This window comes from Melospiza georgiana, chromosome 1 (assembly GCF_028018845.1).
Source record: "Melospiza georgiana isolate bMelGeo1 chromosome 1, bMelGeo1.pri, whole genome shotgun sequence".
Taxonomy (NCBI): Eukaryota; Metazoa; Chordata; class Aves; order Passeriformes; family Passerellidae; genus Melospiza; species Melospiza georgiana.
The window spans coordinates 109,192,120-109,219,961 of NC_080430.1; the positions used below are offsets into that span (position 1 = coordinate 109,192,120).

The following is a 27,842-nucleotide window of genomic DNA, read 5'->3' on the forward strand; positions in this document are numbered from 1 at the left end:
AACTTCAGGGTGGGAAAGGTAATCATTGAAGCACTACAAATATTTCTTACATTATCTCTAGATAATGTAAGAAAAGAAAACACAGCTCTAGAAGATTGTCCACGTGGTCTTGCACATTAGACCATGTGGACAATCTTCAATTCACTAGGAAGTTGACAGTGATTTAGATGCCAATGAAACTGGAAAAAGTTTGGAATTCCATTTGAGAGAAACCCTGTGAATGCCTTTTTTCTTCTCTGATGTAAAGAATTATGTACCAAACTTTGCAGTTCTTTCAAATTGAGCTTCTTGGCTGTTTTTGCAAAAAACCCTGCCTAATTCAGCCATGGCATTCCTAAAATGCTGAATATAGATAATGAAATAGTCTACATCCCAGCTTACTTGGGATGCTTCTACTATGGACAGAATTTGAGTTCTTTCAATTGTTGCTCACAGGAGTGTGTTAAAGGATTGAAGTTTTTGTGCTTTCCATAGCTGTTGATCAGAAGAGGTTCTGGCTAACAGGAGTTGCCAGAGAATAAAGACGTGTGGCATAAAAATAGTTGAGAACTGCTGCTGCTCTCATGTATTTATGTTCCTAGAAATCCTACGATGAAGTATTGGAATGTTAGCAGAGTTTAACAACCAGAGTCTTGACCTGGCAGACAGAAAAGTTATGCACTGCATGTTGCACAGTGACTGTGAGAGAGTCCCTTTGCGAAATGTATGTGAGCCTTTATAAGATCAGTTTAAGCAGGTAAGTTCATGTGTGTTGTGGTGAGATTTGCAACTTCCTTTCTGTCATCTGCAATTGCAATGCTAAAGCTGGGTAAGAGTTTTTGGGACAGGAGTATCCCAGAGCTGCTCCAGGAGCTCAAAGGACACCATCAAATTGGCTGAGAAGTCATCCAGTGTGAAGTGCATGCTAAAAGCTTCAAGAAAAGCCTGGGCCTCTTTTCTTCATGAAAATGCAAAATACTTGGTAAATATACTTGTTGTAATGTTTTCATTATATGCTACACTGTGAAATCTGGTGGAAAAAGCATTGAACTTTCTATAATAAGGAGAAACCAGCCATCCCTGGTATGTATTAATAACTCTATAGGAAATAATTATATAAATGGTATGCAAAATCTTCTCACAAAAATTATTCCAGGTGACACCTGTGCATTCAACTTGATGTATGAAATCTCCCCTAACATCTGGAGGTACAATGTTAGGTGACTTTTGTAGTGTCTCTGTAGATTGATAGTGCTGGGAGCTATCATGGTTGCTGCTGATTTATAATAGTGTAAGGCACTGTTGGGAACACTTCATGCAGGAAGCAGTGTAGGAAGGTGTATGGCAACATGCTACTTGTGTGGGTTGTATAAGTCATTATCATTGTCTTTGAAAATGATGAAAATTATAGCAGTGTTTTATGAAACAGTGATCCTTACCACAGTGTTTCTGACACGATGTTGTCCCTTTGTAGCTTAATAGTTTCTGTTTCCATCACAAGTGGAAGATACAGGGTATATATTATATAAAAATTTGCATTAAAATATTATCAGAATGCGGTATTCTCATTTTTCATAGTAGTTACTGTAATACTACCTCTATAAAGTATTGCCAGCAGGTTAAAGGAAGACAAACTTTCCTCTCTGCTCAGCTCTGGTGAGGCCACACCGGGAGTGCTGCATTCCCTTCTGGGCTGCCCAGTACAAGAGAGACATGGATCTACTGGAGAGAGTCCAGCAAAGGGCCCCGAGGGTGATAAAAGGACTGGAGCATCTCTCCTGTGAGGAAAGGTTGAGAGTGTTGGGACTGCTCAGCCTGCAGAAGAGAAGGCTCAGGGAGATGAAGTCAATGTGTATAAATATCTGATGGGAAGGTATGAAGAGGACAGCGCCAGTGGTGTTCAGTGACAAGACTGGAGTTAACAGGCTCAAACTGAAACATCAGGATATTTTGTTTAATTTTCTTTTCTTTTACAATGAGGGTGATGGAGCACCAGAGTGTTGCCTGTCTCTAGGTATTCAGCTTGAATAACAAATTGTACGAGTGCGTGCTTTGAAATTCAGTACGCGTTTCCTCTCTCCCAGTATGACAGTACAGTAAGTGACTGTTACTTGGATGTTTTGGAAACAGCACAGAAAAAATAGGGGAGGGAGCAATACGTAAATGCATTTTCCCAAATGTTTACATAGGGCAAACAATTTGCTTTACATTAATGCTTTTGAAATTAGACTAATTTTTCAGTTTTAACATTTGTTCAAAGTTTAAAATACCCCTCTTTCCCCCTTCAGATATGAGAACAGTGTGAAGGAAGGAAGAGGAAAGGAAAAAACCTCAATATTTTTATTAATGACCAAAAGGAAAAAAAAGATAAATCCAGGCATTCTTTGCAGGCACTTTTTGATCAAGTAAACCAGTTTCTTTGAATTATCCATGGAACAAAACAAGGAAACAAGATTGCAGTTCCAGGTTCAGAAATCATTAGCTTTCTATGCTTTTATGCTCTTTATGCATTAAGGGTGAATCAAATTATGAATTCCCAGTGGGAGACCAGCAGTTCAGCTAAAAAACATGCACCTCCTTAATCTAAGACAATATGCAAGCACAGAGAGGTGGAAATTTAACACAGCACTCCTGCAACAGTTTTATACAATGTGATACTTGTGAGGATAAAGGAAAAATACATCAGAGCATCACAATTGGAAATCCATGGCATTAATAATTTTGTTTTACTCAGATTTTTAATGCAAAAGATACTGAAATGCAAGTTACAGAAATGGAGAAGGGAAAAAGATCTAAGTCACAGAACAATTATGACACCATAATGTTTTTGAAGCTCTAAGAGGCATTAACTGTCCACAGTGCACAGAGTTGCTGAATGAACTTTCTTCTGTCTGAGCTGTTTTGAGGTTTTCCTGAAACGTGATAGAGCTAGAGTTGTGCTATTTCCAATATGCTTGAGCTGTATAAAAAAGAGGATTTTTTTTTCCTCGCAAATATATTTGCCACAAAAAATTACTGATGTGTTTTCCAGAAGCTGATGGTTGGCCTGGGTTATTAGTGGTACAGGATATGTAAAAACTGTCAGAACCTCTTCTTCCTCCTTTTTTATTGTAATTTTTGCAAATAGGCTAATTACTGCTCAGTGGTATTATGAATCCAGTAAATATTTTATTTGTGTTCTGTTTCATTTATTAAGTGTTGCAATACTGTACATTATTCATGAGCAATATCAATAAATAAATAAATAAAATAGCAATGTCACCTTACATAATGCTTGAATACATAATGCTGTATTATTGTAGACCACTGCAGCATCAGTGATAAAACTCTTTTCTTTGAGTGAGTTTTACTGGATAGCAAGTGGTATCCAGAATAATTTCATAGTATAGTTCTGTAATTCTTACCATATTAAGTCTGAGATCAATTGATTTTATTCTCTGTTCTGTTGAGAATATATTTGTGCCCAATGGCTAAGCTTAATTTGTGGATCTCTTTTGTAGAAGCATTTTTAACGTACCTATTTCCTGTTATTGTATATTTTCAGCTCCTCATGGCTATTGTTCATGCCTATTCTTCCCTTCTTCCTTTTTTCACTTAGTTTTCTGATCTTTTTTACTTAGAGCTAAGCTTGTGAGGTGTGCGTGCTTTCCAGACCTTCCTACCTCACCAGATCACTTCCAGCAGAACATGAGCCAGCTGTGCCCAGGTGGCCAAGAAGGCCAATGGCACCCTGGCCTGTGTCAGGAATAGTGTGGCCAGCAGGACCAGGGCAGTGATTGTCCCCCTGTACTTGCTCCTGGTGAGGCTGCACCTCAAATCTTGTTTTCGGTTCTTGACCCCTCAAGGCAAGAAGGACATGGAGGTGTTGGAGCATGTCTAGAGAAGGGCAACGGAGCTGGGGAAAGGTCTGGAGCACAAATTGTTTGGGGAATGGCTACGGGAGTTGCTGGGAGAAAAGGAGGCTGAGGGATGCCCTTATCGCTCCCTACAACTACCTGAAAGGAGGCTGTAGCCAGGTGAGAGTTGGTCTCTTCTCCCAAGGAACAAGTGGTGGGACAAGAGGAAATGGCCTCAGATTGTGCCAGGGGAAGCTCAGATTGGAGATTAGGAAAAATTCCTTCACTGAAAGGGCTGCTGAGCATTTGAACAGGCTGCCCAGGGAAGTGGTTAAGTTATGATCCCTGGGGATATTGAAACAATCTGTATGTGTGGTACTGAGGGACAAGGTTTAGTGATGGACTTGGCAGTGCAGGGTAATGGTTGGACTTGATGGTCTTGGCGGTCTTCTCCAACACATGTTTCTATGACTCTGTGATGTAGCTTGGGGTTCCTCAAATCAGCTGGCATTGCAGGTGCACAGCCAGACAGGAATTCCTCTGCTGGGACTTCATGTGCCTCACTGTTAGCTCTCTTGCTGTTAGTAGCTCAGTATAGTCAACCAAGCTTTATGTTATGTAAAAGTATAAAAGTGTATGCCCAGTTCTTTTATTATACCTTCTGGTTGTACTTTTAAATGTTTTATAAGGTTTTAAAGCTGCAGGGTATTGTACCTCATGGAACAAAGACTTTGACTTACGCAGATCTGTATATACATTGTGACCTGAATATCTGAAAGAGGCACCTCCATAAAAAGATCATCAGTCAACACAAAAACCCAGGGCAGACTGTATCTCTGACTATAAACAAACAAACAAATCTACTGAAATTGCAACCAAAATGCAGGTGTGTTTACTGCTGATATTAAATAGCTATCTGCAATTTCACTTTGTTTTCATTAGTAAATAGATACACATGTACAACTTTGATTCCCCTAACTTAGTCTTTTTGCTCATGTATTCTATTCCTGATTTTCTAACTAAGAGAATATAAAACTTTTGTAAAAAGAATCATGGACAGATTAAAAACCCTTGAAGCATACTAGATAGATTTTTTAGGATTATAGGAAGCTGAAACCATTGTTGTATGTGGAACTGGCTTAACACCTAAGAACTTAAAAATGTCCGTCTTTGGAAGAGTTAAGGCCGGCTGTGTGGACAGAGATTTCGGAGGGCAAGTAGCTTTGTGGAGGGTGGTTTCTGTTTTAATATGCTATTTGAAAGCCTCCAGAAACTTAAAACAGCACAGACTGATTCAATGTGCATTGTGAAGGTCTCAGCTGTTGGAAACAGGTCATGCAGAGCAAACTACGGGCAGTATCTAACCTAATAGCTCCTGGAAAGGAAATCGGAGCTGCTGTTTGCTGTAATGCTTTCCTGTGCCTGGAAGGTAAAGAAGGGACTTCTTTATGAATGTCAGATGTGCCCATTCATGGGTTATTGGAAGTAGCAGAGCAGGTCGGTTTGCCAAGGCTGGGTGTTCTTGGAAGGAACAGTTCCATGCTTAGATGCATCTTCAGCTGACTTTGAAAAGCAATTACCATGTTTAGTATCCCACAGACAAGGTCTCGGGGTAAAAAAGAGCATAGACAAGAATGATGATTTAATTCAGAGTTTTTTAATGTATGGTTTTTTTTTTTTTTTTTTTTTTGGTTTTTTTTTTGGGGTTTTTTTTTTTTTTTTTTTTTTTGATGGTAGCATTTACCCAAGAGAATAGAGATTTTTTAAAACTCCAGAACTCCAGGTAATGACAAAAGTAACTTCCTTACATGCGCTGTAACCTCTTTCAGTTATGAAAATAGCTTTCAAGTTCCAGATTCTTTGTTCCTTTTTGTTCTGAATGACTTTTTGTATTTCCCTTAACTTTGCTAATAAAGAGTCCATACTGGACCTATATGATAACATGTTTCCAGTGTGGGAAAAGGACTCTTCCTTTTATTTCCTGTGCAGTTTCATACAATGATGGGTGCCTCTGCCTTGTTTGGACAAGATACTTATGGCACTTAAACTTTTTAATTGTATTAAAGATATGCATATTTCTACATCTTGTAGGTATGGATTTTTTTCCTCTTTATTGTAATTGTGGTATGCCTTTTCTTGTAATGCATTTCATATTGCTTCCTTTGCTCCTTGATTCGTGTATTTCTTTCTCTCACTATGCTGTATTTTCTACTTCTCATTTCCACACACTGCTGTGCTTTGCAGCTTTGGTGCATACAATTCTGTTGTCTTTAGCTGGTTCTTTTTGCCTCCTTCAGATGCACTTTCACTCCTGAGCATCTGCATGGGGATCTTTAGAGATTCCCTTTAAAGTTCAATGGCTGCAAGAAGGTAAAAATTTGGCTTTAAGCAAGAAGCCAACTCCATTCTTCCTGAAGTCCAAGAATAATAAACATGATGCCTTGCTTTGCATCCTTTTCCCTTCTGCCATCAGTCACTGCTGGTCTTTGCTGAAACTGAAGCACCCCTCTCTCCTGGTCTCTGTGCATCCTCTGGCATGTAGGAGGTAACTCGCTGTACCCTAGTTGTTACTTTATGTGTGTAACACAGCTTCACATGGGTAAGAAGTTGTGTAATTTGGTCAGACTTGGCAGAGCTGTAAAAGGTAGAGAGGATGCCCTCTTTTGTGTTACCACCTCTTCTTTTTCACCATCTTCTTAGCTTGCTCTGACACCTGGAAACTGACCATTGCTGCTGCCACCTCTTTGAGATTTTGGGCTGATTTGTTCTGGAATAGAGTAGGCATGGCAAAAGGTGAGCAATTTCTCTTCTCTGTATCTGTTGCTGCTGACAGCAATTTAAAGCACTAACGCTGTGGAATCAAGCAAAGCTATTACTCAAAATGGCCAAGAAGAGGAGTGTTTCCCTTTCTTGTCTACCTTTCTATCTGAAAAACATCATTGCAAGGGAAGTTGAATATAAGACTAATTATTATTTTTTCTCCTAATTTTTTTTTACTTCGAGCTTTTTGTACCACTTTAATCAGCCATACAATAGGCCCTGTATTTTATAATTGCTTATGCAGTGCTCAGTTTGGGTAGTTATAAGCAATACCCCTTAAATTTTATGCATAAAATAAAGCATGGCCATCAGCATGCTTCAGAATGAATTGAAATTTAATCTAGACTTGGTTATGATACACAACGACCTCAAAGCAGAATTACTGAAGGTCATGCTGAGCTCTCTATCACACGTGCAAAAACTTTCCGTTGTATTTTAAAATTTGTTTTTAGAGCTGTGTCGTGTGTATGCTGTCAGGATCACCCCCTTGCTTTACAAAGGGGACTGAGTTCCACATCCTCCCTCCGTCTTTTTTCAAGTCGAGCCCCGGGTACGAAGGTCAAACGGGACAGCGTTGTCCCCTTCATCCTACAGATCCGTGCTCCTTTTGCAGTCTCGGCCTGTCAGCACGCTCCCATCACGGCAGGACGAACTCTGACACTTGCCGGAGCCGCTCTTGTTTTGAATGCAAGCCCAAGGACACCTGCAGCCCAGGTGCAGCCGGGGGAGGGAGGTCTGGCGCAGGTAGGCGGGCCGGAGGCTGGCACGGCGGGAGGAGGCTCCGCAGCTCTGCCGTGGCCACGCACACTCACCCCCATCCCGGGGCTCCGGCCGCGTCCCCTCCGGCCGCCCGGACTCTCTCCGCCGCCGCCAACTTCAGCGTGGTGCAGGCGCTGGAGCCCGCATGGCTCCATAAACACGGGCGGGCTCAAAGGGGCGGCGGGGCCGGGCCGGGCGCCGCCGCAGTAGGACGCGCTGGCGGCATTGGCCCGCCCTTCTTCCCTCCTCCCCTCCCTCCCTCCCTCCCGCCGGCGGCAGGGGAGGCCGGGCCGGCCGGGCCCACGTGCGCGGCGCCCGGGAGCCGGCGGAGCGGCGCTGCCATGTGTTTCCGCGGGCGAGCCGCCGGCCGGGGCTCCGCCTGAGCGCCCCCCGCCCGCGATGCTGCGGGGCGCCGCGGGGCTCTGCGCGACGCGGCCGCCCCCGGTCCCCTCGCCGCCTCCTCCTCCATGAGCGCCTCGGCGGCCCCCGTCAGGCTCATGCCCGGCGGGCACCCGGAGCAGGCGGCCGCCTGCGCCCCAGCCGCAGGCTCGGCGCCCGACCGGGGCAGCCCCGCCGCCGCTGTGCCCGCCGGCCCCGCCGCCGCCCCGCCGCGTCCCGCGGGCACCCCGGCGGTGCGGGGGGCCGCTCCCGGCGTCCCGCGGCCAGTGGCGCCCAAGGGGCCGCCCGCAGCCACCCTCCAGTTGCCGGCCAACTTGCAGCTGCCCCCGGGTGAGTGATCCCTCCCGGGCTGCCCCGGCTGGGGTACGTGCCATGTCGCGACTTAGCCGGCTTGTCGCGGTCCTCGCTGGCGGGGGTTCGGTGGGGCAGGACGGAGCCCGGCGCGCTGCCCTTGCTGCTGGAGACGAGCCGTGGCGAAGGACGGGCAGGGCGGCGGGGGTGGCGGTGATGTAGTGGCCGTGTGTGTTTCGGGCTCCCTGTCTGCCCCAAACTTCTGGGAACCGGCGTGTGCGTGTGCCTTGCGGGGCATGGGCGGTCTGCCTGGGCTCAGTCGGGTGGCTGCGCTGGGGATGCTTACAGCCTGTCTGCAGGATGAATCTGGAAGTCTCTGGATAAATGCAACTCCTTACTTTGCTGGATAGCACGAAGAGCAGGAGAAGTAACCAAAAACTCAGCGGCCAAGTTACCCTTATGTGTGACTTGGAAAAGACTGCTGGAGGCTCTGGTGGAACCGGGATGAAGGAGTACCTCGGGGAGGGGGTGTGAGCGTGGGCTGCAGGCTGCGGGGCGGCTCCGTAACTCACCGAGCGGGTCCGGCTGCCCGCACTCGCCCCCGACCGGGCGGTCCCGCGGGAATTCTTGTCGCCGGCACAACCAGGCCGATGCGACTGCTCATGGAACAAAATACTGCCGTGCCTGAGGAGGACAGAGTTGAAAGTTCATTACGTGTTGCTCCTTGAAACCCTTTTTTTCTATAAACCCTCTGTGGGAAATGTAAGGATTCGGGGAGATATTACTCTTACAGATGTGCTTCCTATAGCAGCAGTGAAAATATTAACGTAGGAGTTGCACAGTGCTGATACGGACACCTTAATACTTTGGATAGCAACAGAGGATTGCCAGGTCTTCCACCTGTACTTTCTCTTAAGAGGGAGAACGTGCTGTTGGTTCTGATCTTCTCATCTCTCCCTGCTGGGCTGTGCTTAAGTGCTTAAAAAAAAAAAAAGAAAAAGTTACTTTGCTTCCACTGGTTTTGGTCTCTCTCTGCTGAGACCCCAAGATATGTAATGACTTCACTGCTATTTGATGCTATAATTATTTCCTGCCAGGACAGTTCTGTTGTTGGAGCATCTGTTGCAATTACTTTCAGGTTACTGAAAAGGATGACTGGCTTTACAGTAATTCCTGTGCTGGTAGTGCATATTTGCTTTTTTTTTCTTTCCTCATTTTTTTAAATCCTAATGTCTTTATCAAAGACATGCACCTCCCAAAGAGATATATAATGCTAATTTAAAAAAAAGTCTTTAGTCAGTCAGTTTTGCTGTACATTTCCCAGCACTCATGATGCTGTAATGTCTGGGTAGTCAGCAGTCAAGGGTGAGTTTAAATCCTTGCCAGCTTTCCTCTGACATGAACCATAGTGGAAATATATTAACTTCTTGTAGCAGGGCTTCCCAGGTTTACAGGTTTTGTACCTAATACTTTTGCTTTCTGGAATGTATTGACATTCAGTTAAACACTTTTCTGTGAAGGTGGATGATCATGTGAGTTGCCTGTGGTTTGGGAACTACAAGTTGGCAAAACTTACAGTTTTTTTGTAGTAGCTTAGGTTTGATTGCATCCAGGTATACTGTTGAGTGTCCTCTGACTTGTGTTGTGGTAGGAAGCAGATGTCACAAAAGTAGTATTACTCCTCAGTTGCATCAGCTTGTTTTCCTTGCTCCTGGGACAATGCAGCCTTTGTATCAGAAGTTCAGAGGTGCTGGTACTCTGCAGCATTGTAAATAAAAATAACAGTATGGGCTTCAGTGCTTCAGAAGAAACTAGACGTTGTCAGATTTCAAATGGATCAATGTTTCAGGGGAATTTGTCTATGTAATTGTTGCAAGGTTATATAAAAATGCATTCTGTCTTGAAAAAGTGTTAGTATTTTACCTCTGTCTTCTAGGTGGATTCAATTTTTAATTAATAATAAAAAATGCAAGATGGATAGCATTAAAGCTACAAGACTTAGCTAGCAGTGTTAAGAAAAAGAAGTGGAATAAACCACCAAATTCCTAGGCTTGAAAAGTTTTTACTTCAAATAAACTGCCAAATCTAGCCACACAGGATAAATTACAGAAGGGAGGATGCACTTAGGTTTAAAATCCTGACATTCATCTTTTGGGGCACCTGTTAAGAAAAATGCATCCAGAAGACATCCTTCCCTTGAGTTTTAGAGGGAAGTATTTGAGGTGGCTTGTTCAGAGGAAGGCTGGGCAGCACTGCCCTTACTGGTCATGCTGAGTTTCTGATGGACTGCTTGTGACCCAGAGTGGCCATTGCTTCCACACTATTGCAGTCTGGGCAAGGAAGGGCATCAGTGGAGCTGTGTGTGCCTCTGTGACCTGGAGGGCAGTGGAGGTTCATGGAAATCAGGGATTTATACTGCTCCTTCTCTTCCATCTCTACCTCCCCCTTCCTCTTGCTCAGAATAAAGCCAGGAGTTGGGAAAAGCAGATGACTGGCTAATGACTGACTCCTCATGTCCCTGAGCAGAGATTGCCCATTTGCCAAGTGCCTCTTTTCATCTGATTGCCCAGGAAAGACCACTGAGTTTTACAAGTTCTCTTAGTCTTGAAGGACTCGGGCTTGCTGATGAGTAACAAGGGTTTTTCATCACCTTCCTATAATTTCCTCTACAAAGTGCTGGTTTTCAGCAGAGCAGTGCTGCAGATACCCAAGGCCATCCTCCTGCTCCAGTCCATCCCTGGCTGGCCACCACTGGAGGCTTCAGCACAAAGTGGGACTCCAGCTGGTCTGACTTCAGGGATGGCTTTGGTCTTCTTATCGTGCATACCATTAGCTCTCAGACACAGTGGTTGGACTATGTCCTCCCAAATGAAGGGGATTTGATCTGCCGGAGGGACCTTTCCTCAGTTGCCCTCTTTGCTGACAGGAGCACAAGGCTAGCAGCATTTCAGAAGGCTTTGCACGTCGCAGTCTGGGTCTGCAGAGAGCAGAGCGGCGTGGTGAGCGCAGCGCTGCCTCAGTCCTGAGCTCCATGTGGCCTGTGCTGATGCTACAAACCTGCAAAAGTCTCGTGTCATGGACCATCTGCTTAACAAGAAATTGTGTCCTTGGTTAACCTGAGCTTAATGAGGGGGAGAAATGGATGGGCTGTGCTATTAGACAGGAGGAAATAATTGGGAAGGGGAAGGAGAGACAAGGGCCGTGACAAATGTCTATAGTTCACCTTAGTGTCCTTGGGCCTCACACTGCTTTGGAGAAGTGGAGGGTAGAAAAAGAGCATAAAAGCAACAAAAAGAATGTTGTTTCTCGGTTTTGTTTACTTTTCTTGAACTTAGGCTTTTGTCACTTCTGTGTCTGTACTTTCAGTCTATCCCTGGACCTGGAATGCTCATTACAAGCAGGTGTTCAGAGGACATTTAGTATATAAATCTGCTTCTCTGCTGATGCCATGAAAAAGGACAGAACTGAACCAGATGCCAGGGATCCTCCATTGTTACCTTCAATTTGCTTAGAGCAGGAAAATTCTTTGAAAACCTCACCTGATGCCACACAGGGCTGTGGCAGCAGCTGCCATCACTCTGCACTGTAGCATTGGCTGCCTCTGGTGTGTGCGTTTCTGTTTTATGCTTTCCATTACTGCTAACACCAGTGGGGCTGAGCAAGCACGGTGTCAGCAAAGAGGAGGTGCCCTGAGTGTGCTGTAATTTCACTAGCAGTGTGGTGTGAGGCATGGTCTCCGTGTAAGGTTTCCTTTGCACCTGACTTAGAGGGGAACAGCAGCAAGTTCAGCTTCTTGGTTTCTGTTTGCAGCTCAGTTGTCTTTGCTTGGATGTTTTGCCTCGTCTGTGGCAGGTTTTCCACTGCCTGCAGCTTATCTAGGCTGATAGTGGGTAACTTCAGAAAGCGCAGCCACTGCTGTGTCAGGCGGCTGGGCTGTGTGGTGTGGAGCAGGCAGGCAGCATGTGCACTCCTGTGGGTGGGAAGGAAAGACCCAGTGTGGGTATTCCAAAACTGCAGTGGGCTGGGATGGAGCCTGGTCTTGTCGAGTTTCTCTTAATTGTCTGCAGAACATAAGGTAGATAACCTGAAGAGGTAAGGGCTGATAAACATTGGGGTTATGCTTCCTTCTGCTTTTGAAGTTGACCTAATACGTCTCATGCAGAGTGCTGTGAATCTCCCTTGTCATGTTCTAGTTGTAGTTTTTCAGTGGTAAAACCATATGAGGAATTCAATATTTTCATATGTGTATCTGGTCCGTTGCTTTAGAATAGGAGGAAATGCTGATTTTAAAATACTTCTTGATTTACATTATGTTTGAGTAGGAGTAGGCTCTCTAAAGGTTTCTTGTTTCAACAGGCAGAAAACCATAGAAATTCCTTTAAAGTATGCAGTTTCTGGATGTTGGTAATCCCGTGAAGTCTGAGCATAGTATTTATGCTTAGACCAGTAGGGGCTACATCAGTGCTTGTAACTTTTTGTATCCCAATAACGACCTGTGTTTAGCAGGCTTCTGGGGATGGATTCTCTGCAAACTTCTCTCTTCACATTAGGTGACACTGATCAACTTTCTTTTTCCTGAGGAAGGGTGAGCAAAGCTTTGGTGGGCTTGAAGAACTAAGTCAAACTTAGATAATAGCGAGGAAATGTGTTGTGCTGTAACTAGTTGGAATTTCAGCTGCACTGTAGGACTTGATTTTGCTTTCAGGACTGAGTATGTCTAGCAAAATAATGCCTTCATATGATTAAATGCACAGTCATGAGGGAATTAAGATTTAAATCTTGGCAGAAGATGCAAAGCTAATGCCTAGATTTATGATTTTCAAACACACAGGAAAAAAAATTAGATGCATTCTGAAACCTGAAGCATGGAACTATGATGCTCAGTAAAATTAATGTTAAATGCTGTTCAGATTTTACAGTCAATTGGAGTGTATTGCAAAGAATTACAGCCACAGTTTGGTGAACAGTAAACTTTTTTTTAATCCTTAAAAGAGAGAGAACGTGAGCATGACTTGTGTTACTTTTGCAGTATTTAAAGGACCTTTCAGCTTGTAGCAGTAAAAATAGCATCACTCACACAGGTGACAGCTGGAGGAAATACTAATTATGTTTCAGTATTCTTTTTCCCAAATATGCTGATAAAATCTTGGTAAGCTCATATGTTGTTATTTTGAGTAGCAACCATACCAGGATTTTTAAGGCATTTTAGAGAACCAGGTATTTTTTATGCCACTTGGCTGGAGTCTGTGCTGTGCCTGGGTAGGATGTGTGTATGCAAGTTTTGATGTAAATTGCAACACTTTTGATAACTATCAAAGATGAATAATTAGTACTGCCTTAACCATTTAGACAAAAGCAAAAGGCAAATACATTTTTGAGAATTCTCTTGGCATTTTCTGAAAATTGATGATGTTAGAAGAAAACTAGGTGTAATTTGCAAAATTGAGAAGATCACCATAGATGTTTTTAAGTGTCTTACTATTCAGGTTGCCAGGATTAATGTCTGCTCTGCTATCTGGATCACCTTTAGAACAAAGTCCACTAACAGATCTTTTCCACTGGTGTCTTGAGGAAATAGTCTCTTATTGCAACTGAAGTGTGGTAAAAATGGCAATAGATGGAAGATTCTTGTTGCCAGTGAGGAAATCCAGGGTCTGTTAAGGCTGGAGAACTGCTGAAGCTCAGTGATCTTACTGTGCTGTAAGAACAGTCCGATGATATGGTAACACTTAATTTTCACAGCTCATGTTTGCAGGCTTCTTCCAGAGCACACTTCCAGCTTGGTGGGGGCAGAGGAGATGCTTTCATTAGTTCTGGCTGCTCCTAGGAGTCGCCTGGGAAGTCAGCGTTCCTTGGGTGGGTGTCCAAGCTAGAGTAACAGCTGGGTGAAACAGCATGCCCTGGTTGGCACAGCACCTGAAGGCTTTCCCTGGCAGCTTGCCCGGGGGCAGTTTGCCGCCCGAGCCCTGGAGGCCAGGTCCCGTGAATGGTGAATGGTGGGTGGTGAGTGGTGCATTACTCAGTAGGGCAGCTCATGTTCTCTGTTCAAGGAGGTTAGTGCACTCAGAACACCTTTACACATGGCTGCCATACCAGGCGCTTGACAAATATCACACAGTTCTGGTGACAGTTTCCACAATATCTGTGTAGACAGAAGGTAATGCTTCCCATGAAGGTTTTGCTGTCTTCTGCAATCATTTTTGTTTGCTCCGTCACACTTAGAGCAAGGTGGTGATCAGTGTTAAAATTCAGTGTTGATCCCTTGTTTGCAAGTGAAAAACCAACCAGCCAAGGAATGAATTTGCACTTTCAGAAGTGGAATTCAGCTTTCTTCTGGTTCCCAAGTGAGCAATGAGGAAACAAATGTCACATTGTAAAATTAATCTGAATTAACTGACTTGAGTCTCTTCTTACTTAAAGGAGACAGAGTTTTAGAGGGGCCTGCTCTTGTCCTTTTTTAAAACACCAATGATGTTTTCAGCAACTCTTGGTTTAAAGTTAAGATTTGTGGTTCAACATTTCAGCTTCAGATTTCTCAGTAACAGCTCAGTGGCTGTTCCAGGAATGGCAAGTGCAGGGTGTTGGCATACCTTCTGGTCCTTAGAAAGCTGTCTGCTCTACATGTATGGCTGCCGTGTGCCAAGCACATAACTTGCTGTTTGAAGAATTTCACTCCAGTGAATACTAGGAGTACACAAGATAATGTGGTATAGAGACTCAATGCTTCTTTCAGTGCAGTAGGAATTGTCTTGAGAGTAAGGAAGTGTCACTTTGCTCCTTTGAGGTACTATTTCACTGCCATCAGCTGAGTCCCCAGCAAATGTTTGAAGCTTCTGTATGAGGTAATTTTGGTCCCAGGGAATGCTCAAGTCAGATCATCTTGGCTGTAGACAGTCCTAGAACTGTCTGATTACTCAGATAGGAAAGGAACCAAGCCTCAAGGTGCAAAGTTGCAAACCACAAAGATGCAATGGGGAAATGCTGATGGGAAATGATCCCAGTTGCTGAAAGGTGTGGCCCAAGGACAAGAGCTAGATGCTATCACAATATCAAATGGGGCTCTGCCTTATTTGCACCATGCACAGTGTTGGCTGAGAATCCCTGATGCCTACACATAATAAAAGCAGCACCTCTTGGGATTCAAGTGTAATAAATACACTCTGAATCCAAATAGAAATGGTATTGCCATCTTGTAACTATGCCCAGAAAACCTATTGGTTGTTTGTTGTTGGTCATACAGTTATACTTTTGCTTAAGAGTTCTACTATAACTGTAAAATTACGTGGGTATAAATGTGTTCTCAAGGAAAGAAGCTCAGCTGTATGCGCCGTCGAGGAGAACTCTTAATGCTGAAATGTGGGCCTGTGTTCTGTGAAAAGGCATCAGAAAATGTGAAAACTAAGGGGGCCCAGTTGCTAGACTGTTAAACAGATATCCATCTGGGCACCAAAATACATTGATGAGCAGCTAGTCTTCAACAGCTTGGATAAGACTTGCTGGTGGAGCAGCATGTGGAACTTGGCTTCAGAATTTTGCAGTTTTAGCACTTTGTGTCTAGTTCCTGGAGAAAGGGAGGGAGAGGGGACTTTGTTTACACTCTTGAGAAAGATGTGTGGTGTCCATTATTCCAGACTGTTTCAAACAGTAGGATCCCAGAGTCTGCTCCATCCTGCCTAGAAGAGATAGCATCATCCCTTTCCTGGATTTCTGTGCTTGGAAAGCCTGTGTCTACACTGGCTATCTCAGGAGTTGGTACCTGCTGCTAGCACAGGAAGATGCTTAGCCAGAGACAGGTTGGAGTTACTGGAGGCAGCTGCCTTTGCTGGAGTGCAAACCCCTTGAGCTATTGGTGTGTACATGGTGCTTGTTTAAAACACTGCTCAGAGCAACCCAGACAGTCTGAGAAATGTTAATGTGGGTGGAACTGTGCTGTCAGCTGGACAGTGGTGTCTGCAATTAAAGATGGTCACTGGCTTTGAAAAGGTGAGATGTCAGACATCAGCCTTGAAAGCTGTATTCCAGAGTCTGTATGAGTCTGCAGTGCAGTTTGTGCAGCTGGCAGAGATGCCACCAACATCTTTAAAATACTTACAGGTATAACCTTGTGTGTAGACTGTGTTCTGTTGTAGCATGAAAGAATATGGGGATTATACCCTTTGAAGTTTTCTCCTGACATGGAAATTAAGGATTTCCATATCCATGGCTAAAACAAGGTGTCTTTCATTGGAATTCAAAATGACATTTCATTGTGACTCTGCAACATCTACATGCTAGTCACTGGTCCTGAGCCATTGCTATGAAGACCCATTAGTGTAGAAGCTTCCCTAGAACAAAGGGAAAGAGCACAGAGGGTGATTTCTGAGATATGTAATTATTTATTTTGTGAAACAAAATGTGAATGGAATTAATTGTTTGAGGGCCTTGTGGTGAGTGATTCTGGTTGATGAAATAGCAGTACTTGATTGTGGGTTGGACATTTTTGAATCCTTATATCATCTAGAATTAACTTCCAAAGGTTGGAATGATTTGTTGTATGGAGCAAAATGTTTTGTGGGTATAGTGTAGTTGCTGAACAACTTATCTTGACCCTATATAGTGTAGATGAGCCCTCTCCCCTACTTATTTGGGAAATATGAGAACAAGCACAGGTGTTTTTCCCAAGAAAAGCCTAAATCAGGCAGTCTTTGTGACTTCACAAAAGAACTGCTGTCTGAAGTCAATTGCATTTAAAAATAGAAGGTAGAGAACATTATTGGGAGCCTGTGATGAGGTAACTTGGAGTAGCCTCCAGATCACTGTTGTGGCTTCATTCTTAAAGCAGTGAAAAGCACAGCTAGGTATGTCCTCCAAACTGGGCTGTTGTCCTTGTTTCTTCATGTCCACTACAGAAATTTGCAGTAGACATCTAGGAAAACTCAAGTACTGAGTGAGGTTCATAGGGAGTAAGTAGTTCTCCTGCATGCACTACAGACCAAACTTCTTCTGAAAACATTACAGCCCCTTTGTATTAGAAGGATTATGTCAATCATGTAGAAGTTAATTACTGTCTTTCCCAGTATTTCATTAACACTTTGTGCCTCTTTAGCACGCTTTTTCAGCTAACCTACTGACATAATGCACCTTGATACAATCACTACAGGAACAGTCTACATCTCTAATAAGTCCCTTTTTTGGTCTGTCTTATTCACTCCTGTAATGTATTTTTTAATACTTTTAGGTGACCTAGTCTGTGGGGCTCAATAAATGGAATTGAAGAGGAAAAAACAGGCTTTTATAGCCTACGGAATGTCTTTAGAGAGAAAACCTGTATTCAAACCTGTTGCATGGATTAGTAGTGTCTGGTATGTTATTTTCCAAGTTTTGAATGATCCTAAATAGTCAAAGAAACTTAAAACCACTATTCCTTTTTAATTGCCACTTAGTTTCCTATGAAAACATCCTTTAAAGCTTGGTTTTAGCTTGAAATAACTTCCTTAAAAGCTATTGCTTTGTTTTGACTAGCTCAGTGAAAGAACGGGATTTGTTTAGGAACGGAGAGCTCTGACACATTACTGTTGTTTTAAAACATTTTTGTTGTTTAGATACTGATTTGAGACCTGGAAGTCCCCATTTAGCCTTGTTTTTTAATTGTGTTTAAGTGTACTTTACTAAGATTGGCAGCATACCCGATGGAGGCACTCCTTGTTTTGAAATAAGCTAGATTTACCCGTCTTTGAATGCAGCTTTTGTGACTTATGTTCTCTTAAATGAGCTTGGTCTCATTGTGGTTGGTTCTTCCTTGTATTTTATTTTAGGAGCAAAAGACTGCTCTTCATTTCCTCACGTTATTCCCTAAGCAGCAGTTCCCAAGAGCTGCTTGGTTGAGCAGTGGGGTTAGAAACCTTGTGATCAAAGTGGTGGCTTAACGTGACAACTTGAGCTTCACCTGTAGTAACAGCATAAGGTGTATCTCCACTGGAGCGCAAATGCCAGCTGGTTCATCTCAGGAAATTCCTGGGGGAAGTTCCCCATCAGACATGTCTCAGGCTCGTGTTACATGGTGGAGGTTGCCCTTGTGGTGGGATGCTTTCAGCATTCATTGGTGCTCAGTGCTGCTGGATGAAGCCCAGAGCTTCAGTTGCAGCACGGGTTTGTGTTAACAGCGTTGTGGTTTCCTTAACACTATTCCCTGAAATACAGTGAAGCCCCTGCAGGTGGCATAAACAGATCTCTGCCGTTATCCCACAGCTTCTTGCTCATGTCTCCAGTGAGGTTTTGGTGCTTTTTAGTTAAAATGTGGAGGTATCTGGAAGCTGCTAACCTGTGTTTCTTGGTTCCTGGGCTGGGTGCTAAACCTATTTCAGAATAAGCTGGGTTTCCTTCACCAGTGGTGTTGTGACAGCGAAAATTTGTAGCAGAGGGATCTCAAGTTTGCAAAATGAAATGAAGTTTCATTAGAAGACCTCTGATTTTCCATTGCTCACAGTGCTGGCATGTCTCAGTAGAGGCTGATCTGGGTGGTGGCTGCCAGAGCTTTGCAGGACTGTTGCCAGGCTCTCCTCCTCAAAGCAGGGTACCTGCAGCCCTGGTTCCAGGAGAAGGCAGGGCACTGGGTGTAGAGCTCAATGAGACCTCTTCAAGGTAAGAAGGTGTAGCGTGGCTCCTTCTGTGTAGCTTTGGAGGAAACTGATGTGGGTTTTGGTTGTCAGGTACTTCCCCTCTAGCTCCTTTCACAGCGTTACAGATGAATGAAGGTGTGCAGAGAACAAATTACTGAAAGAGCTGATTGTGTTTTAACTGCGTTTTCAGCCAGTGTAGGAAAACCAAATAACTTTCCAAAGTATGCTTTTGGCAGGACAGACAGAATATCTGGGGGCAGAAGTATCAATTAATTGCAAAAAGGCTTGTTTTTGTTTTTTAATCTGCTGGAGGCACTTGAGTCCTTCAGTGAAGCATGTAAGAAATAATCCCTGATGGTAACTGGTCACTTTGGTTTGAAAACAGGAACAGCTTTGTGGCCCCAAAGGGATTGTGCCTTGCTCTTCCTATCAAAGTGCCTAAATAGTGGGGAAGTCATTCCTGTTCTCTGAAACAACTCCAGTAAAACTATCAAACAATGTTCCTGGAAGTGCAGCCCAGAAGAGGGCATCTCTGGTGTTATGAGGATGCTTCATTGCTCTTCATTTACTACCATTGATGCTGATATTTTGCCCAAATTGCCAATACCTTTTCTGTTTTTAAATACAGTGCTGAGAGGTGTTAGATGAAACTTCGTGCTTTAGCTGTTCAGAGATCCTGTGTTGTTTCATGTGTTCTCTCTTTCTTCCTCCCATTTTCTTGGGGAGTTGCAGTGACTGCCAGACACGTTTTTATGTTTATTTTGTTAGTGTTTGCCTTCTAGTGAATGTGAAAACAGCTCTTGATAAGAAGTACTATCTTCCCCCCTGCCAAGTGGAGAATGTGGATTCTTGCACTTACCTTCATTTCTGATAGCAGTGTCCTGGTAGCTGCACGAGTCTGTTTACGTGACCTTTCTGTTGAGAGCCTCAAGGTTACCATCACCTGCTGTTACCTCATTTCACACTTGTGCAGCTGTATAAAGTGTATGAGACTTCAGGCATTGGTTTTGAGAGCCATGGAACCTCTTCTTCTGGCATAAGAGACCTCCTGTGCTGCCTCTTGGGGTCTGTGCTATTGGCTGTGCTGTGGGGTTATTGCTTTTGTTTCCAGGCGGAAGGGAAGTATCAAAGTTGTGAAAAACTGTAATTAAATTGTAGCAATGAGAGGTAAAAAATAAGCGCTGTTCTCAACAGCTTTCAAAGTGTTCCAGGCAATTCATGTGTCAGTTTACTGTCCCTGTGTGACATCAGGTTGTAACTGCCCAGAACTGTCTCTCCTGCTTGGACAAGATGTGGCTCTTCAGTGTGTGGAGCTGTAGCTCTGACAGCTGTTTCAAATTTGCCTTCAGCTTTATCTGTGCATCAGGCATCAATAGCATTAAACCTGCAGAAGCAGTAGTTAGTAGATTACCATAATACTGGTTTGGAGTTACAATTTTGCCGGCGTCACAAAGATCTGCTGCCATGAAAAGATTACCACGCTTCATTAAAAGTTCTGCCAAATGGAACAAAGTTAGGGAAATGATTGTTTGTTACTCTAACTTATATTCAAGTAACAGGCATTATCATCGTTGAATGTTCCAATCAAGGCTGTGACCACCGGATTAGCCTTAGGTAACTTCTTCTGTGGATGCTTTCACCAAGTTATTTTAATTCAGTGTGGACGTCCTTGTGTTGCCGTATCCTGTTGCTAGGGCTGGAAACCTGCTTTATGTTTTGGGTTACATCCTTTTCAGGATCACTGCTCTCCTGCTCAAATGTAAAGGGGTTACTTGTTTCCCTTTTCTTTTTTGGAGATGTTAATGAATTTACATGTGAACTGTATTGTATTTGTATAAACTTTCTAACTCTCTTGAAGTAATTTCCTGTCAAGCAAGTAGATTGTGCTGGAAACTCACCCCATTCAGGTGACTGGAGGATGGGATACTTTTCCAGCAGGGTCTCTATCTCTGTTGAATGCCAATTGAAAATGCAGAACAGTAGTGCAAAACCAGTCCCAGCCCTGTAATCAAGTTGACTGGTATCAATGTGGTTTCTCAAATGCAGAAGCAGAAAATACACTTCTGATAATTTGACTTAACAGACAAATGAGTACTGACAAAATATCCAAGTACATTAAAACTTACTCTTAATGCATTCCAAACCTCTAAAGGAATGAAATGATAAGTTTATATGTGCCTTCTCAAAGTAGTATAGCTGTCAGTGATGTTTTAAACCAGGCTTATAAAAGAACAGCCTAAAATCTCCAGTAGCAACACTTTTGCCATTCTGAATGTAGACTTAGAGCAGAGAGAAATGCTATTGCTAGCAAAATGTGGTCAACTTTCTCCCTTCGGTGAAATCTGCATAAGCATGTAGTCTGAACAAGGGAGACAATGCTCTTTTCCTGGCAGATGATAAATTGTTTGCCATGAATCACTGTCTAAATGAGATGGCGTGAAAAGAAAATGAGAAATCTAATATGTTTTCTATAATTCCGGTTATTCATTGATTAAATTAAATGATCCATCTGTACCTAAATATAATTATAGTCAAGTCATCAGTGGAGGAGGAGAAAGCTGAGCTGTCAGATGGAGTTAACAGTGTTTTTCTGAATATGCAACTTGCCTTGTGCATCTGCCCCGTGTAGTAAAAGCTGCTTGAGGAAGGAGGGGATCATGTAGATGCTGCTCTTGCAATTCTCAGCTTATGTCTGCTATGTAAATGGCAATATGTTGATGCTACAGAATTTTATACCAGGTTTTGTGTCGTCTTGCAATATCCTCTTATGCTTTTAGATGTGGAGGATGAAAAGCTGTTTCTAAGCATGTGGTTATAGCTTGATTGTTTAAAAAAAAAACCCCAAAACATACTCAGCAAAACCGAACTCGGGGAGCTTGTGGTTTTTTCTGTTGTATGCATTTGAACTCAGACAGAAACAGTGTTTTAGGCTGTATTGTATGGTTGTATTTTGTCAGCTTTCAGACTAACCAAGTCGTAAAAAGTCTTTAATTGCCGTCTTGTTTTACACTAGGAAAGATTGTAAGCGTGCATAGAAGATCTGGGTTTCAGATATTGGATAACTTGCAAGAAAGTTTAATGCACTCCTCCAGAAACATTGAGGTAGTCTTATTTACTGGATTCTCCTGTACCTCCTCCTTCCTTTTATTTGAAAGATCAGTGTTGAGTGAGGATGTTTGAGGATGGTGTTTTCAGTGGTGGACTTGCAGCAGCTGCTGCTGGAGGCAAAGGAGGTGAGACACCACAAAGGTAGGGTCCTCTGTAGCTGCCTTGAAGGATCTGACATTGTACAGACTGAGCATCCAGCTGGCATTTTGTATTTGTGGTTGTTTTGAATCCTCTGATTTTTTCAGAGATGAGCCTTTAGGGGAGGAGACTTTAGTAGCTGAATGGTCTTTTTTTTTTTTTTTTCCACTTTCTTTTTTAATTCTTTCCCACTGGAATCTCCCTATTTGGCTTCAAACTGTTCCAATAAAACCCTGGCTTTTAATGCTTTTGGACACACCCTTGACAGAGGGAGAGGTTCAAATATCTCAGTGACTTTGATTTCCATGGGAGACCACTGCCCTCTTGACTGGAGGGGATGATCTTGATACAGGTAGGTGAGCTGATACTAATCAGGCTTCAGTTCTCACTAGTTTTCTCTAAGCTGTGTTTTCACCTCTAAGTATGTGCCTAAGTGTTCAGAAACTGAAGAGGCAGCCAAGTGCGATAGTGGTGGTGAATTTTGCAGACGAAGAACTGCTTAAAAGTAGTGCTAAAGTAATCCCAGAGTGTGTGTATATTTTGTGTGTCTGTCTTTTTAATGTTCAGAATATCTTTTTGACTCAAATGGTGAGCTGCTTTGCAATTTGCATCTTGTATGCACACCATGTTTCAGCGTGGCCAGTGGTTAAGTTTTTCTCTTGAATTTAGGAATTATTTTCTGCCATGAGATGCATAGTCAAGCTGATGTGCACTTTATTCTTATAATTCTTGGCAGCTGTTCCTTGGAGTAATAAAGTAAATATTACATTTTCTAGTGTGGTCTAGTTATTTCTTCCACAGAAATATAGGAAAGCCATAATATAACTTAATTTCACAGTCTGAATGTGTTTTTTTTTCAACAGGAACTGTTCTTATCAGAAGCAGTAATGGCCACCTAATGCTGGTATCTCAACAGTCAATAGGACAAGCACAGAACCAGACACAAAACAACACAAGTGTGAGACCATCTGTGCCAACCAGCACACCTGCAATCAGAATATGTGCTGTGCAGGTAACTTCTCTCATAACTTTAGTTTGGCATAGCTATATGTTATGTAGTGAGAACAGGGTTTGCAAATAAGTTGTGGAGGGTTAAATAAGCGTTTGAACCCTTTCTGAGTGGGGTGATGCTGTTTGCTTTTGCACCAATAAACATCACTATGTGCTTTGCTTTCTTGCTTGGGTGAAAACTTGAGACCTGTTACATATGGTAAAGGTCAAATTAGTGAACTTCTCGATGATGATGTAAACCATTTTAAGAAACAAAATCCTAGTCAAAATTGCCTAAATGGTTACTGCTACTATCTAAACCTTGTGATCCTCTGTTGGGATATTTCTCCAAAGCTGAGGAGCTTTCCCATGTCCCTAGGATGTTCCTCCTTCCCTGAACTCTGCTGGCTTTTTGCTTCCATCTCTTGTAGTGTGGTCAGCATGCAAGAGTAAGGAGCTACATAAAAGTAACAATTCATGTATTTCTTTAACCATTTTATTCTGATTATGCATTTTCTCTAAATGTCTCTGAATCTGTTATTGAATATTCAAGTGGTAGACAAAGAGCTTTGCTGAGCAGTGTTTAAATTATATGGACTGTGTGAATGATGCCTGTGTTGTTACTGTTAAGAGGATGTGCCTCAGTTTGTATCTGACCCCAACTTCAATGTCTGTTTTGTCACTGACTTGTCTGACAACTGTTCTCTGCCCATGTGTAATTATTTTTAATTTTTTTTTCAAAGAATTCTGGCACACAGTTAGTAAAGAAAATAGCAGCTGCTCCTGTGAAAACGTTATCTCAAACAACAAATGCTGTGGTTTCTACTGTTCAGACACCTGCTGTAATACAGGTACTTTGCAAGCTTTATAGTATGGTGGAATAAGGGACAGAAAGAACTGGAGAAAATATGGATGCATTCTTGTTATTTCTAACTGTAATCTGGTTTTCAGTAAGCTTAGTAACCTTTGTCCTCATAACAAATTATTTCCCAAATCTGTTTTTTTTAAATGCATAATTTAATTAGGCTTCTGTCAGCGTGTGTCAGATAATCTTATCTCACTACAGTAGAAAGCACATGAACAATGAATACAGTGAATAGTTCAGAGAGCCATTTCCAGTGCTTTTGTGTGCTGTGACAGAGCTCCTGCAACCTCTTGCTGAATCTTTTCTGGGAGATGTGATGCTGTTGGGGTTCCCTGATTCCTTAGTGCAGAAAATGGTATACCTGAGATGATGTTGAGGGGAAAATGAGCTGTCTGCACCAATCAAGCTGTTTTTCATGTATATGATGTTTTTCCCCCTCATTATAAGCTGAAGGAAGGTCATAGCTGAAGACCTGTTCTCTAATTGAGTGTGGCAGATGGGTTCCACAGGTACAGCTGTAAATAGGCAGTGGTTGAAAATGCCTCATTATTTTCAGGTAGTATTTTGTCTTATTTCCTAGGTCTTATTTTGCTTTTTCTAGAGAAAAAATGTTGTAGTTCTCTTCTGAAGAGGGTTTTATCACCTGCAGAGTATGAGGTTTTTCCTACGTGTGGTTCATCCTCTGTTCTTGGGGACCAGGCTTCTGGATAAGCACGTGGAATGAAAAACCTACATTTTTCTGCAGATGGTATGTTCTGTTCGTAATCTGCAGGAGAAGTCATGAAGAAAGCCGGCTTGTACTTGTGTTTTGTGACAAGACTTTGAAGGAGACTTGAGCTGTAGCAGTTGACAAAACACTCAGTAAATGAGCAAGATCAGTCATTCAAGAAAACATGCTGGATGTATGTTCTTGACCCTGAGGGTGTTTGAAGGGTTGGCGATGTGTGTGCTGACAGTGGTAACACTCTGACTAACAAGTTCATCCTTCTGCTGCTCTTCTGTATCAGCAGCTGAACACTACTCACACTCTGTGCTCTTTTTTCACTTCCCTCTCACTACAGACGGATAATGTTGGGGCTAAAGTGGAAAACCCAGAGGCCTCTCTTAAAACATTTTCTGTTTTGCTCAGAATGGAAACAGTGTATGCTTTGTGTCTAAATACAGTAATGGGTGTTCCTTACTTTTGTTTTGGAATACTAGCTTGCAAACCCTGTGTTTGTGATCTCTGCATAGAGGTCTTTAGGATATAAAAACAATAGTCATCTACTATACTACCCTTGCACTGGGGAAAAGAGATGAAGGTCGTCCATCATCTGATGGATGAAGTCGCATGCATCCTCACACTCTCATGTGGGTAAACACTGAGATTCATCATGCTATTAACTTCTCTTTTTAAAACTTCTATCTGCCTTTGGCTTGGTTTTTCTGTACTTTAATTCAGTTTTGATGTAGTCTGTTGAACTTGTGTTCTTCTGAGATATTTAAAGACATAGACTTGGAGTGGTTTTTGTAAGCTGTTTTTTCCCCCCCCCACTATAGAAACTGGAACATTTGGAATGAGCTGTAGGGCTAGATTTAGACAGCAGGAATGATGACTCCAGGAAACATTAACAGAGCTGTTTTGTTTGGAGTGGCTTCCTTGAAGCCCCTCTGTTTTACAGAGGATTGCAAAGCCCTCTGTAGGAGCTCCTTGTACAGTGAAGAGTAAATAGATGCAATGTGGATACATCTTGCCATCATGTGGTCACATTGCTCCTCACCCTGGGGTGGACAAGAGAAGAGTGCTGCAAAGGGAGCCAGTGCAAAAAGTTGATGGAACCATCCGAGGAAAGGATGGCAGAGCCCTTGAGTCTGATTTCCTTGGCAGCAATTCATTCATCAGTCTTAAAATAACTTCCTGATCTTAGTCTTGATGATTTTTGGAGGTCACAGGAGTGTTGTTCTGGAAGTATGATGTCACCACAGAAAGTGGTGGAGAGGAAATAATACTTGGCTTGATTCTGCATCTTCAGTCTCGTGTGAAATCCAACTTGGAATACTCCCTGTAGGTACTGACTGCAGGATTATTCTCCTCATCATCGAAAATGTTTCCCTTTTCTGACATTCCTGAATGTGTAAGCTCTGAGGTTAGACAAAATTACCTGCACATTCTTATTTTTTTACCTGTTTCCCAGATGGCATAACAAAGCTGCAAAGTGTCTAATTAGCATCATGCTGGGACACTTTCATTTAGATGCAGAGCACTTCTTCTCTTGAAATGACTTCAAAATATGCAGGATTAATGCCATTTTTTTTTGTGGTGACCGTTTCTCTGTTGCTCAAAGTGAGAATGAGAATTGTCGGTAGCGAAAGAGCTTGACGGCAGATGACAGAAATTAATTTCCATATATTCATTTTCCTGGGAAAAGGGTCCAGCAGACTTCCTGTTGTTTCCTCCCTCAGCTGATAAAATGCTCTTCTAGTCTTGATGTGTAAGCATGCTGGAATTTGCAAGAGATCAGCTCCTGTTTTCGACTTTTAGAAGCCCAGGGCATTGCAACTTGGCAGATCTGCACTGTGTCCCCTTCCGTCTTCCTCCTGCCCATCTGTTTGTGGGATTCTTGTGCCCAGTTTGCCTCCCTGTGGTCTCAGAGCTGTTGAGCCTCATCCTTGGAAGAGGCAGTGGTGGTGGCAAAGATCCTGCAGAGAGCTATTAAAGTGTTACCAACAGTGGGAGCCTGAGCTAGAAAGCTTTCTGGTAGCTGCCTGCTGCTCTCATGTCAAGCTGGCAGCAGCTTGGGGAGGAGAGGACACCCACCTAGAAAAGAAAAAATTGTAAATGTATGACAAAAGCGTTATGGTTTTGCTTTAGCTTTAAATGTTTCTTCATTAATTTCCCTATCCTGAAAGACTGCTGTTCTGTGTGATGTCTGTCCCACTTTTGATTAGTTTTTTGTTTTATCCATGGTATGGTAAGTTAGACTCCTGTCTAACTCTCTTATGATTGATGCAATTAGCCAGTGTTAGTTGTGCCTGTTTGACTAAGCTGGGGTGCTTAAATGTGTTAGGTGTGAGTGAAACCCATTACATTGTGCAGATCTGAACCTAAAATTTGAACTACAAAACCAGACTTTCCCTTCCTCTTCACAGGCTTGGAGGGGGGATGACAGCCAACTTTATTTCAAATAAAGTTCCAGGTTTCAAATGTTAACCTGGAACTCTGCCTGCGGGTTCCCTCTGGCTTTTCAGATTTTAAGTTGAGAAATCAAAAGTTGTGATTTTTTGCCTGGGCAGATTGTTTTAATTGTATTGTATTCTGTTGTATCAAACGAACTGTGTTGGTGTTTTGGGTATCATTTGTTTGTTTGTACTCTTTAAAATCTGAAGTAGAAATAGTTTAGTGGGTTTTACATTTAGCCTAGTTTGCAAAGAAGGGAGGTATTTTTTCCTAAACCTTAATTACTCTCCTGTTGCTGGAGCTTCTGAATCTGTTGGTAAATTATAATGAGCTTTTAAAAACGGGTCTCAAAATAACTGGATTTTGTGAGAGTTTCTGTCAGGGCAGAGGAGAAGGAGATCCAAATTGCTGCCCACGAGGAAAAAGCAGGAAAAACTTGTTAGGTCCATTTGCTGAGCTGGCTGCTTCTGCTGGCACTTGCATCCTTCCAAAGTTGACATGATGTCTTTTGCCTGCTCTGTGTGTGATAGGAAAAGCAAGGGGTGTTGCAATTGGGAGAGGAGCTTCAGGGCAAGACTGGAAGATAAATAATGACTTATGGTTCTGTTTGTCTTCAGAGTAGTATCACCTGGCTTAGCATTGTCCAAAATCCATTAGTCTTAGACTGTAGGAGCCTGGCAAAGTCAATATATTGGTATCTTCAAGACAAATTTTACCTTCCTCTTCCTTCGAAGTTGCAGGCAGTGCTTTGGTCTGGATGTGTCTCTGTAATTTCTTCCCTCTACCCTTGATTTATAAATAGAATTATTGCTGTGGCTGTCACTTACTATATTAAATAGAGCCTCCCAAAACAAATTAATCTGAACTCTAAAAACAAGGAGAAGAATTGTTTCTTTGTGCTT

General features: G+C 42.7%; 1 protein-coding gene across 1 annotated transcript in view; it reads left to right on the forward strand.

The window, feature by feature from the left end:
* Nucleotides 1-7,861: 7,861 nt before the first annotated feature.
* TAF4B (TATA-box binding protein associated factor 4b) overlaps nt 7,862-27,842 on the forward strand; it is a 71,083-nt gene continuing 51,102 nt past the window's right edge. Inside the window, exons 1-3 of the mRNA XM_058029649.1 lie at nt 7,862-8,123; nt 22,792-22,940; nt 23,662-23,769. Coding sequence (XP_057885632.1) covers nt 7,862-8,123; nt 22,792-22,940; nt 23,662-23,769 — 519 coding nt within the window. The remainder of the gene's footprint in view (nt 8,124-22,791; nt 22,941-23,661; nt 23,770-27,842) is intronic.